At 38.0% G+C, this 12,500-nt stretch overlaps 3 protein-coding genes across 4 annotated transcripts in view; 2 read left to right on the plus strand and 1 right to left on the minus strand.

The window, feature by feature from the left end:
* Positions 1 to 11,259, plus strand: part of LOC137971126 (bifunctional apoptosis regulator-like) — a 15,421-nt gene extending 4,162 nt beyond the window's left edge. The window contains exons 3-7 of the mRNA XM_068817864.1: positions 1 to 214; positions 1,350 to 1,655; positions 4,949 to 5,107; positions 6,728 to 6,924; positions 7,572 to 11,259. The exon at positions 1 to 214 is cut by the window's left edge and continues 9 nt beyond it. Of these exons, the coding sequence (XP_068673965.1) occupies positions 1 to 214; positions 1,350 to 1,655; positions 4,949 to 5,107; positions 6,728 to 6,924; positions 7,572 to 7,764 (1,069 nt within the window). The 3' untranslated portion in view covers positions 7,765 to 11,259. The remainder of the gene's footprint in view (positions 215 to 1,349; positions 1,656 to 4,948; positions 5,108 to 6,727; positions 6,925 to 7,571) is intronic.
* Positions 10,173 to 11,270, minus strand: LOC137971127 (uncharacterized). The gene has a single exon (XM_068817865.1). It carries the CDS (start codon positions 11,268 to 11,270, stop codon positions 10,173 to 10,175), a length of 1,098 nt encoding a protein of 365 aa, XP_068673966.1.
* A 47-nt stretch (positions 11,271 to 11,317) lies between these two features.
* LOC137971130 (uncharacterized) overlaps positions 11,318 to 12,500 on the plus strand; it is a 1,679-nt gene continuing 496 nt past the window's right edge. Inside the window, exons 1-2 of one of the 2 annotated variants that reach the window (XM_068817870.1) lie at positions 11,318 to 11,389; positions 12,190 to 12,500. The exon at positions 12,190 to 12,500 is cut by the window's right edge and continues 496 nt beyond it. In XM_068817870.1, the coding sequence (XP_068673971.1) occupies positions 12,196 to 12,500 (305 nt within the window). In that variant the 5' untranslated portion in view covers positions 11,318 to 11,389; positions 12,190 to 12,195. The other variant, XM_068817871.1, reaches the window with a different exon arrangement.

Consider the following 12,500-nt stretch of genomic DNA (forward strand, 5'->3'; position numbering starts at 1 on the left):
AAAAAGCCTCTTTCCACAAGAAGCAGCAGAACGACAGTGCACCCAAGAATCCTCACCAGGTTACAAATGTATAGTTTCCAAGTTTGAATCACTGAACATCAACCATCCCAGGCGTAATAACTCAAATGCGTCTCAAGCTCAACAGCGTCAGCGTGTGGATTTCAGTCTCTCAAAGTTAGTTTTTATTGTGCTGTCTGTTATTGGAATTATCATGGTAAGTGTCTGTGAAACAAATCACTCAACCCTTGGGAAAAAAATTAAATCCTTTGACCTTGGGAATTCCAAAAGTAACTATTGTTAAGGAAATATCAGACTTCTTCTTCTTCTTCTTTCCAACTTCCTCTTCTTCCTCCTCCTCCTCTTCTTCTTCTTCACCTTTTTATGTCAGAAATTAACCCAATCAGATGTTAAAATAATATTACTGTTTTTGGTGTTTGACTCTTGATTCCATAGTGGGTGCACAAGAATGAATCTGAATTAAGGACGGTGCCTATCATTGTTATTGTGCATACATTCTGTGCATGTTGAGTTACTCGGGTTTCCCGTCAGTGATGCTTACCAATACAGGGATATTTTTGCGTGGTTTAAAACTGTCCGGAGAAAGTAGATCTTAGTTATTACTCTTGGTATCCAAAAAGACCATTTGGGGTCACAATGCATTTTTGAGAGATAATTAAGTTTCAACTTCAGAAAGAACGCCATACATTGCTTTGTATTTTAAAGTCTTTTACAAATATTATTCATCAATTATCTTTGAAAAATGCGTGGTTACCCCCAATTTTCTTTTTGGATTTCAATAACACTTGTTAAGATCTACATTTGCTGCATAATCATAAACCGGGTTAAAAATACCTTTGAATAATTATTAGTAGGCACCGTCATTAAAGTGCTCACATTTTCAGGACCTGCAAATTAAATATAATAACAGAAACCCATAAGGGTTGAAACGGTGTGTAACGGCCCCTTGTGTGCTGGGAAACAAGCTTTTGAATATTCAATTTGCTAAGTGCCATATTTGGAACAACAAGAGAGAAACATTCAACCAATCAGTTTGCAAGAACACCGTGACGCAATACCACCAATGTTCTCGTGCGAAAAAATTAAGTAGAGCGAGGGGTTTCCAAATATGGTACTTAGCACTGAATATTCGGAAGCTGTGAACGCGCGTTACACGTGTCAACCCTTATGGGTTTCTGATATTAATGAATAACCATGAATATCTTCTCTTAGCTGCTCCTTTGTTTTGTTATTCATTTTATGAAGAATTTTCATTTGTTTTCTTTCGTGTACAGTGGAACTTTTTTTTAGGTTTGTAAGCTCAAAAATGTTCATCTTTAATAATCTTTCAGTTCACATACCAAGTGCTAAATCTGTTGACGAGACCAAAGGACATTCTTGTCAAAAAGTCTGTGTTACAGTGGACTGCATTAGATGTTGCCGTGTGGGTCAGAAGCTTAGGTAACTGGTGCCAGGGATATGATGAACGTTTCAAAGAAAGTGAAATTGATGGAAAAAATTTGCTGTCACTCTCAGAATCCGACTTGGAGAAGATTCTTAATATTAACACCTCATTCCATAGACGAACACTTATCAAAGAAATTGATTCTTTGAGAAATCTGGGCGTTAAATCTCCGACAGATTTCTGGGAATATAAGGTATCTTATTATTTTTGGGTATTGTGTGGTGGAATGATAATGTTATTAAGGATTACATTATTAAAGGAGGCTCGAAAGGGTTTTCAGCTGAGCGTGCGCACGTAAGCCACACAGTCACGCAATTCTAAAAGTTGCTCACATCAGCTAACGATTCAAAGTGGGTCACCAGAAATAAACAAATACCGCTAATTTCGCTCACCTTTCTTCTAATTCCGATACATATGGATTATAAATAGACATCTCCTATTCACGAAAACAACGAAAATTGTACACACACGGTTTAATGGTCACTTAAATCTGTTTGTGTTGGCCTGTAGCTTCACTCGTGCGTCCACTCGAATGATCTTATTTTTCCTGATTTTGCAACTTTACTCATTTATATCTCTGCTTCCAGAGGGTGAATTTTTTTCATTTTTTTCCTGTTAGCTTAGATTAATTTAAAATGTTTGTCTTTCAAATTTAAAAAAATTCTGTAGGTGAAAAAAAAATTTGGAGACATAATTTTCAAACAAACTGATTTTTCTGAAAAACTGACCTACAAATTTTTTTGAATTATAAAAATTTTAGAGATTATTTCTAACATTATCTGGTAAGGCTGAATGGGAAGATTTCACCGTCCCGGCTTTTCAAAAAAAGACTATATATCTTGATTTTAAGGCTCAAAGAAATGCCTTATAGCGTTGCCATGGTAACATTATTTTGGAGGAAAATGTGATGTGAGAAATCTATGACGGGTACTTAATACCCTCGCCAAATTTTGTATTGATATAATTACCCTAACTGTATCTAAGAACAAAATATGTTTATTTGTTTGAAAAAAGGAGAAAGTACCGGTATTTCGAGCCTCCTTAACCCATTGACCCCTCAGGGACCTCTGGTGGATGCCCCCAGTTGACGAGTAAGTATTCTGGCATTAGGCAAAGGAAAATCTGTCAAGTCTCTCTCCCAGGAGTCAATGGGTTAAAGGGAAAAATGTCTTTTGGACGTAGATATTGTTAACCTATTCACCCTAAACCGATCCCCATTGACGATTAAAATCGCCTGGCATTGAACAGAGTAAGATTGATAAGTGTCAGTCTGAGGAGGCAAAGGATCATCAAAGTCTCATTTTAGACAAACCAAAACTTTTAGTGCCAATTACTGAATCCTTTCAGTCCTGAGGTGCCCCCATCGATGATTAAAATCACCTGGTGTTAGACGGTAAAATATGCATGTGTCACTCTTGGGAGTGAAGCGGTTAAAATAGGTTATCTGGCCCCATCTGTTCAAACGATGGATAGCGCTATCCGCCGGATAAATCACTATCCACTGGATAACTCAATTGGTTTTGCTAGTGTTTATCCGCTGGATAGTAATTTATCCAGTGGATAGCGCTATCCAACGTTTGAACAACTGGGGCCTGGTGCTTAACGAAAGTGTGTTCAAAGTCTTTTTCATTTTAGCCAATTATTATGTTTATTATTTTGTTCAAAGAACAAAGTATAGGAATCTGCTCTGACTTTGGAATATATATATTTTTTTGGGGGGGGGGGGGGAGTTGCGATTTGTCTGTGGGCGTGTAAGAGTTCTTCTCAGAGAAGGCAGCCCAAGTAAGAATTGAACTTGGCATCTCCCTATTAAGAGGCAGTCACAGTGCAGGGAAGACTACTTGTACATGACAGATTAACGGGGAGATATGCATTTAAAAGAATTGTGTGCATGACCGGAACAAGTTTTTGTGTTTTTGTGTTTTTGTTGCACACGATGCAGTATCCAGTTATTGTATGACTCGGTAACACATCTTAGCGGGCTAATTACATAATTATTTTTATAATTCTCCTGGGACTGTTAAAAGTATTAAATAAATTTTAAAACTGTTGTAGAGACCTGTACAGCATCTGTTTGCTGTTTACAAACAGCAACACAGACAGAAGCCACAAAAGATATTTATTTCTATGATATGATAATTGTTTTTATGACAGCATAAAAATTTCATGAGCAAAGCAGCCTATTAAATCACTGGTAAAATGTCACGTGCATTAGCTTTAAAGACTGATAAAACACTCATTAGATTTCTTTATATAAAGTGTACTTGTCTAATAAGGTACACAGCTATAGCTTGGTTTTCTAGTACCGGTACCGTAAACACCCGCAGATAAGCCGCACCCTGAATTTAGCTGCTCAAAATTTGGAAAAAGTTATTTGAAAGAAATCAAAAGAAATCTAAAGTTGAGTCTTTAGAAGTCTTCTTCATCTACTGTTCATCAAGTGAACGTAAACTCACTATTAACATTGAAACGGAAAATACTTCAAAGTCTTACCCACAATTTTAGCACTTTAAATATAATAAACATTGTGTCTACTAACGTTGACACATGATTGATCTTTTTCTGGTATTTGTCGACAGGAAGGTCAACACAGTTTTTGGAAAAAGTTGTTTTTTGCATTAAAACAAGAACATGAGCGAAACGTTTGTAGCTTAGCAGCCAGGCATTAGATCGGACACTGGACACTGGAAGCTTCCATTTTCAAATGTTCCTGCAGATAAGCCACACCCCCGATTTCTAGTGACGATTTTTTGGGAAAAAGATGCGGCTTATCTGCTGGTGTTTACGGTATGCTAATTTTCTTCTCTGACAATAATTTGAACCTTTCAACAGACTCTAGAGGGACAAACTTTTTGGAGAATGTTTTTTGATCTGGTCAATAAGCTTGCAGGTTGTGTTTTATTGAGTCTAAAACCACTCGGCTTCGCCTCATGGCTTAAAACCCAATAAAACACCCCTGCTCCTTTACCAAGTCATTGACTCCCAGGAGTGAGACTCTGTATATTTCACTCTGTCTAACACCAGACAATCTTACTTGGCAGTTCAGGTGTCAATTAGTTTACAACCACTATATCCACTTTTGAGTGAATAATTTATAGAGGTTGTTTAACAGTACATCAGCAACAATACCTTGCCCTCAGTGACCAGAATTTCTCAACGTCCTGTTCAGTCACTTCTTTCCAGAAATTGAAGCGGTGTCCAGACAAGTTGCAAAGCAATATAAAAGCTATGACTTTCAAACCGTAGTACCTATGGATAGGTTTGCTAGCAGACCATTCTAAGTCAGTCAAGCTGCTCCCTTTAGCCATGCAAGGCACTCTTTAGTCACGCTCTCTCCCCATTCTCCCCTCTGCTCTTCAGCTCGCTTGCGTGACTAAATTTGGTGGCTCGACTGACTTAAAAGGAACTGCTAGCTACTACTAGCAGTCTAGGAGCAAAACTGTTGAGTCATACATGCTAATTTATTTTTAATTTGTTAAATTTAAGGCTGCTCATCCCACCCGTGCAATTTTCCTTTTGTGGGGGTTGCGTGAATTTCCACGCTTGACAGTTGTGTACATGTTCTTCTTCTATCACCAAGAAGTGTTTCAACCTCTTTTGTACTACACAAGTGAAATGGTTGACATCGAAGAAGATTTTATTAAGGTGAGAGATTCTATGCAGAAGTTGTATTAAAATAAGAGCAGCTGCAATGTTCTCTACGATGCATTTCTGTGTTGTCGGACTAAGGCTGCATGTGTCAAGTCTCACCATAGTTGGGACAAGTTTGTGGATGTTGGTTGGTGTTGGGAGTGGTGTGCAAACGATACAATAAATCTCTTAACAACACAAGGGTCTTGTGTAACTCTACTGTGATTTACAGTTAAGTTTTGTATTGCCCTCTTGATTGCTCTTGATTGATTTTTTGCAGCAACTCAGTTCAAATTTCTACACCAATGAATCTTTGATTCAATCTTGGATCTTCTTAGTCACCACGCTCCAAGGCCTCCAACAATAATAATTTTGGAATAACCTCCACTTTGTGCATTTCCCAAATTGGCATCATTTCAAATTTCACTGGCTGATATAAAAAATCTTGTCTTCTTTTTCCATAACCCCATTATTTCCAGGAATAGCCCACTTTCGATATATTAAATTTCAGTCCTAAACAAAAGACATCATCTCGAGGCTCTGTGGAATAAACTCATACAAATCCTTATATTTATTCCCCAGAGCCTCAAGATGATGCCTTTTGTTTAGGACTGAATTTTAATACATAGAAAGTGGTCTATTGCTATGCCAATCAAGAGGCAGTGTTTTCTTTCTCTATAATCCAGTAGCAGATCTGGTCTTCTTGCTCTGATATTCTCATCATATTGCAATCTCATCCCCAGAGTCCGCTTTTCTTTTGGTCATCACCAAGAACACGGATTCTGGCCACTTCCAATTTATGCGCAGTCGTAGTGAAGGTCCATTTTTGTAACCGTTGACAATCACTGTTGTTTCAAATTTTCGAGCGTGCATAGACGTGCTGGAAGTCTGTGATGGAAGTGGCCAGAGACCGTGTTCTTGTTGCTGACCAGAAGAAAAGCGGACTCTGGGGACGAGATTGATCACATTGGATACTGAAGTCCTTGGCGTAGCCTTGAAACATTTCTCAGATCTCTCCATCCCAAACTTGCTTCATCCTTTCCATTGTACAGTGTGTGCAATATTGGGAGTTGTACTTTTCTGTCTATTATCCCATCCTGCCAAGCAGAGCCTTTCTTCAGTCGCTCTCTGGTGAGTTTTAGAGAGGCTCTGCTTGCAGGGTGCTATTATCCCTACTTGTCTTGCTCTATTTAAAAATTCTTCTTTACGTCCATTTTCCTCACTTCTTATGCAATCCTTGCATCCAATGTTATTATTTACAAATTTTGTAAATATTACAGTTAATAATGTGGGTGACAAATTATTATTCCTTAATTTTGGCACAAAATTTCAGCATTAATAAAAAAATAATTTCACATGTGAAATTACAATGTTGCCATGGCAACTTTCCTACAGTGCCAAAATGGCGTCCAGGTTTGAAAATTCAGGGGTAATTAATTTTGTAACCCATAATTTCCCTCACCTGAAGGCTCTGGAAATTAGTTGATTTTGGACAAAAAGCGAGTGAAATTATCACCTAATTTCACTTATTACCATTTGATTAGTCATGTGAATTACATGGCAAGTTTACGTAGCAAGTTTCTTGTTAAAAGTAAATTGTTTTTAAGTTCTAATATATCATTGGTGGTTTTTCAGGTCACCCTTCCTTCAGAGGAGTATTTACGGTTTTCTTTACGTCTTCTTCTGGTTCCTTATTACCTGATTGCCAGGTTTACAATGAAGTGCATTTATCGGAATTATTGGGTTGGTCTGATTATTCTAATTTACTGTGCCCTTATGACATTGGTGGAGGTCTCCAGTCTAAAGTGGCTTCTGCTTACAGGAGGATGGAGGTGAGTCAAGATCTATGTCCTGTTTCTTCAAAAACAGGGAAAAGATCATTTTCATGTGATGTCATTAAATTCTAAAATGACACCTGGAGATATTTTTACCTGCACAACCTTCAATATAATTTAGTGAGATTTAAATCTTTTCACATAATTAGGTCTTAGAGCTGTAGCGTCTTTGTTTTTAAAAATACAGTATTTTTAATTTCCGAATTTCACCTTGTGTGACACCAAAATAGTGGCTGTTTGGTTGGAAACAAACGCCTTTCCTTTTAACTTTCAACAGTTGCAACGTTTCAAGTCTTAAGGCTTGTGTTGATGCAAATGTGTACCAGTAGTTCATGAGTGTACCACACAGACTTGAGACTTTGAGAAGTTGTTTATGTATTTGTTTTTTTTTTACATTTCATTTTCTTGGGCTTTTTCATTGAAATGGTTAAATTACAATTTATTTATTTATTTAATCTGTTTATTTCAGTTCCATTACATTGAGATTTACAGCCTAAAATCAAAATGCAAACTTGGAAACATGCCAGGAAACTAAAGACAGAATGTATCGATATGGTCCAATAATTTTTGTAGTGAAAGTTTGGGAAAAAATAATTTTCTTTTGCTGTGAATGTCATCACATGAGGTATGTTGTTTTTTTGCAGGCAATTACCAACACTTTGCAGCAGCATAGCAGCTACAGCATTCATGAATGGATTTCTTCAGCTTCTCATATGGCAAGTTCTCCCAGTGTTTGTGTGTGACATTGCATTTTACTGGATGTTGTTGACGGCTCCATTTACTGCATGGAACTCCTTCAAGACCCGTTTAACTGAAAGTAGGGCTGGAACAGTCTGATCGGAGACTTTTTCTCATGGCTTTGGAGAAAAGCCTTGCAGAAGCTACGACACCTAGCAACACCAAGGCAATTTTAATCAGCTAATAAGAATCAATTTCCTAAAACATTTTAAAAGAAGCTAAATGATAAAAATACATGACGTTTTGAGGACTCCATGTCTTCATTATCATGTAAATGTATAGAAGTTTAAAAAGACAAATATCTATATTGACAGAGTTGAAGTTGTTAACCTATTCCAAGGTTGCTGCCTAACAGTCGCCCAGTCACCTGTGGTGCCTTATTTGCGAGCGTGGGCGACCAAATTTCTGAACAAGTAGCCCAAACGGGCGCCCTACTTGATTCATTCTCACTTTCTTGTAAATATGATCCCAGCTGGAATTAATTAATTCTGGGCTCTTGAAAAAATGACTTGGGCTTCTAACTATTAATGTTGGCGGCCCGAAGGGCTCCCGGAAAATTTCCTAAGGCAGCGGCCTTGTATTCACTCCTCAGGTGCCACAGGACACCCCCAGTTGACCAGTAAAGTCGTCTGGTGTTAGACAGAGTAAAATCTGTTGATTAGGTCTCACTCCCAGGTGTCAACGGGGTGACATTTGATGACGATGACATGGAGTTATGAAATTTTATCATTAATCTTTCTTTTAAAAACTTTAATCAGACAGACAGAAAACAGCTGTGGCTTGGATTGCAGTCAAACCACGTCAAGTTCACATCCCTAGATCTTTTAATTAAAATCAAATCAAAATAAGGAACTATTTGTTTGGTAAATCAATTAGTTCAAAGTGTATTTGACAGGTTTTGACCACTCTAATTGGTGTCGTAATGACCATACTACCACAGTTGTATTCCTTAGTGTATTGACTCTTGTAAAGATAAATATTTTTGCCCTGGAATGCAAAATGTTTACTTCTAGTTACAATCCTATTTGCTTAAGCTTCCCTTAAAAATGAGTCGTAGACATTCTCTTAGTGATATAGAAATTTAAACAAAAAAAGCATGTTTACATGGACACATTCTAGTTGCAAGCTTTCTGGAAATTTTGGGCTGAAGCCAAATTGAAAGGTCGTCCAGTTGGGACCACCCTCGAGGTGGTCGGTCTGTTCCATTTCACTGTGATGTAACCGAAATTCAGTTGAAAACGTAAATGGAACGCTTCGGTCTGGTGGGAAATTGACTTTTGATGAAGTAGGTAGTTTCATTTTTCCTTGGTTAGTTCCACGTGGTCTTGGACCTGATGGTAAGGCATAATGGAAAGCACCAATTGTATCCTCAACAACTAGCAGGAATAATTTTGTCATCATTTCTAGGCCTAGAGTTCATCTCAATCAACAGATACTGTAATAGTCATGTTGTTATTTCCAGACTTCAGTAAAATTTGTGCATGGTCACCAATTGTTTTTCTTGCACCTGTCATGGCACCATGACATACAGAACAATCAGTAAAAATTTGAATAAAATCTTACATCATCAGCTTGTACTGAATAATTCACTTTTGAGTGTCATTAAAAGTTTCTCTGGTGAGAACATGTTTCTGTCAAGGTTCTGCTGATGGTTTGCTTTATTCCTTTGCCCTACACCCTAAATCTCTTCTCCCCACACCCACCCTCCCCCCCCCAAAAAAAAATGTAGTGTAGACATTTTTGGGAGGGGTGGTGGGTACCAGTTGTGCTTTGAAATTAATTTTTCCCTTTTGGAGTATAAGGCTTGTTTTTGTTATTCTTGGAGAATTGAAATATAATTTTCTTAATAAAGATTACCCGGTACTCATGCAAATGGCAAGGAGTTGTCACATTGTTCATGAACTTCTTCACCTTTCTCATACAAAAAGGAGGATAACAAATAGTGGTCGGTTTTTTTTTTTTTAGGGAGGGTGTAAGATACCATATTGCTAAACACCAATCCAAAGTGTAGACACAAAAAGAGGGTGGTAGGCAATTTTTCAGAAAAAATCATTAACCTACAAAATAAATAAACACATGAAATTGTGTATTGCTTACTAAGTAGTTTTGAATCCAGAAGCAGTTTAAGTCGTGGGTACTTCTTCTATAAAAGAAATTGTACCAAAAACACTGCAATGAAAAGCTAACTTTAAAGCTGAAATTGTGAGGTAACAAATTTAGAATAATGAGAATAAAAATCATCAAAGAGAAAGAATTGTTTACGCAATGCATACAGCTGCTAAAAGTTCCTATGACTATTGATAACAAATGCAGTAAAAGGACGCAGTATCTGATGCATCATAATTTAAAAGCCAACATGTACGTCACTGTTTTTCGGTATTAACCATCTCGCCACCAGTCAATTCGCTCATAAATTGCGTGAATCCCATCTGTTGTTTACATGCAACGTACAAATAGCCCGTCACGCAGGTGTTGAAGAACAACTGTCAGCCTTGAGATATTTCGATTCAGATGCTGATTGATATACGTTCAATATCGTTGACTGGTATCTTGGAGTCCACTTCTTCCCCGCAAATGCGAAAGACAAGATCTGTATTGTACGGCAGTTTTAAAGAAGCGTGGTATGTATTCCACAACCAGCCTGTCCCTCCTCGTTCAACTAGCGAAACATTCACCTGAGGACTATAGCCAAGCAATGCCCACGTCATTCCCACGGTTTTACTTCTTTGATGTGAAAACAAAATCGTCTCGCACTTCTGGCGGTCGATTGAAATCCCAGCGCATTCTTTGAAATCGCCGTACAACTGCTTTCCGCCGTTCAAATGTACAATATCCCATGTCCCAGTGGAAGCAAGTGCAGTTCTGATTTGGTTCAACTGTGTATAGGAGAGCTTTCCCGAAATCCACGAAGGCACAATTGCTTCTTGAAAACTCGCCAAGTACCCGCGACTAAAGCTTCGAACGAATTTGTTATTGTCCTTCGGTGGGACTACCGCGGGATCATTTGAAATCGTGCCATCCAGCTTAACGTTTGTGTTAGTAAATACAACATTGCTGTGAAAGAAATTCTGAGGAACATAAATTTCTTGTCTGCTAAGATGATCTCGCAATAAACGAGCTTTAGTTTGGGTTTCAGTTAGAGTATTTTCATGTTCAATGTGGCTGGTTGTAAAAGAGTTGGTCGAGACTTGTCGAGTTTTCGTTTGAATCCATTTTGATTTGTCATCACTACACGCCACTGACCCGCTCCAACATTTCACTTCGATACAAAAAATCCCACCGGAATTCACTACGACTACATCGATTTCTCTTTTTCTTGCTTGATATCTGTCAGGAATCCGCAGGCAACAAAACACGGACGAACTGTCAAGTCCGCTCTTCTCCTGTAATAACGCCGCAAACGATACTTCGGCGTTTCGTCCAGCTTTCACGTGCTCCTCTTCAAGATGTTCCTTAGGGTTTGCTGCCTGGTTGGCCTGCTCTAGGCGCTTAGCCACATCGAACATCTCCTTACAGGAAAATCGCAGCACCAATAAAAGACAGTTAGTTCTCTGTGAAAGGAATCTGTTAGCAGTTGTTTTTAAAAAAAAATTATTTCCAAACATAATGACGCAACGTAATGTTATGATTGACTTGCAAGGTGCTCTGGGACACTCGTACCAGGTTTCTCTCGATCTTCTGCACAAGTTTTTGGGACGGTCTCTATTGGGACGCACACAGGAAGGTACCTTATACACGAATTTTCTTGAATTTCCTAGGGCCGTAGGCCATAACATGCCCGCGGAAATAGAAGATTATTCTTCTCCCTTTTTTGGCAGAAGTTGATTTGCAAATGTTTACAGATTTATCAGTTTAAGTGACTGTTGTTGTTTGTCTCTATGCTGACTCATATGGCACAACTGTGACTCATTCACACCAAAGCTTAGACATGTAAGCTTATGTAAAAAAATGGTTTAAAATATTCTCTTAATGTTAAATCATGTGTACTGAACTTTGACGACTTAAAAGTTAGTACTGATCAACGCATATAAATTAAAACTTACCAGAATCTTATGTAAAAGACAGTCCCCTGTTTGTTTGTTTTTTGGTGTGAATGGGGTATACTTTTTAACACCATGTGATGCCAAGAAATGATGCTTTGGAATGAAATATGTGGGTTAACCTCGGGAAATATAAATTTTGTTTTCTAGTAATTTTTTATCTTCTGATGTCTTCTTATTTCTTCAAAATGTTTTCTCGTTGTTTCAAATTTTAATTTATAATTTCAGAGTTGCAATGTGGTGTGACATGCCAATTTTCATCAAATAACTGACATCATTACTCCAATTGCAGAACTTTACTGGACAGAGTAATGATACTAGAATTGTGCAGAAAATCACAGAAAACTATTGTATAGTAAACAATGATCAGAAGTAGACTGAAGAAAAAGAATTTCCTCCCCCCTCCCCTCATTTGTTGATAGGAGCAATTTTCCTGCTTAGCTGCGATAATCAATAATTCAGTTGAAACTAAATTTGTTTTCAGGCAAATATGGCAGCAAGTAAACCTAAGCTGTACTGTGCCTGGTTCTGCCCATTTGCACACAGGGCATGGATATCCATGTTGACGAAGGGAGTGGAATTTGAATACATAGAACAGGATCCTTACAACAAATCCGTAGAGTGGCTTGCCATCAATCCTCGTGGTTTGATCCCTGTAATTTTGCACAATGGCAAATCTATCTACGAGAGTAATGTTTGTATTGAGTACATAGATGAAGCCTGGCCAAGCGGACCAAAATTGCTACCCAAAGATCCTTATGACAGGGCAAAAGCGCGTATTTGGGGGGATTTTGT

Source organism: Montipora foliosa, chromosome 9, assembly GCF_036669935.1.
Source record: "Montipora foliosa isolate CH-2021 chromosome 9, ASM3666993v2, whole genome shotgun sequence".
NCBI classification, from domain to species: Eukaryota; Metazoa; Cnidaria; class Anthozoa; order Scleractinia; family Acroporidae; genus Montipora; species Montipora foliosa.

Excerpts from the sequence above, each read along its gene's own strand:
- LOC137971127 (XM_068817865.1), bottom strand. The coding sequence starts at position 11,270 with ATGTTTGGAAATAATTTTTTTTTAAAAACAACTGCTAACAGATTCCTT.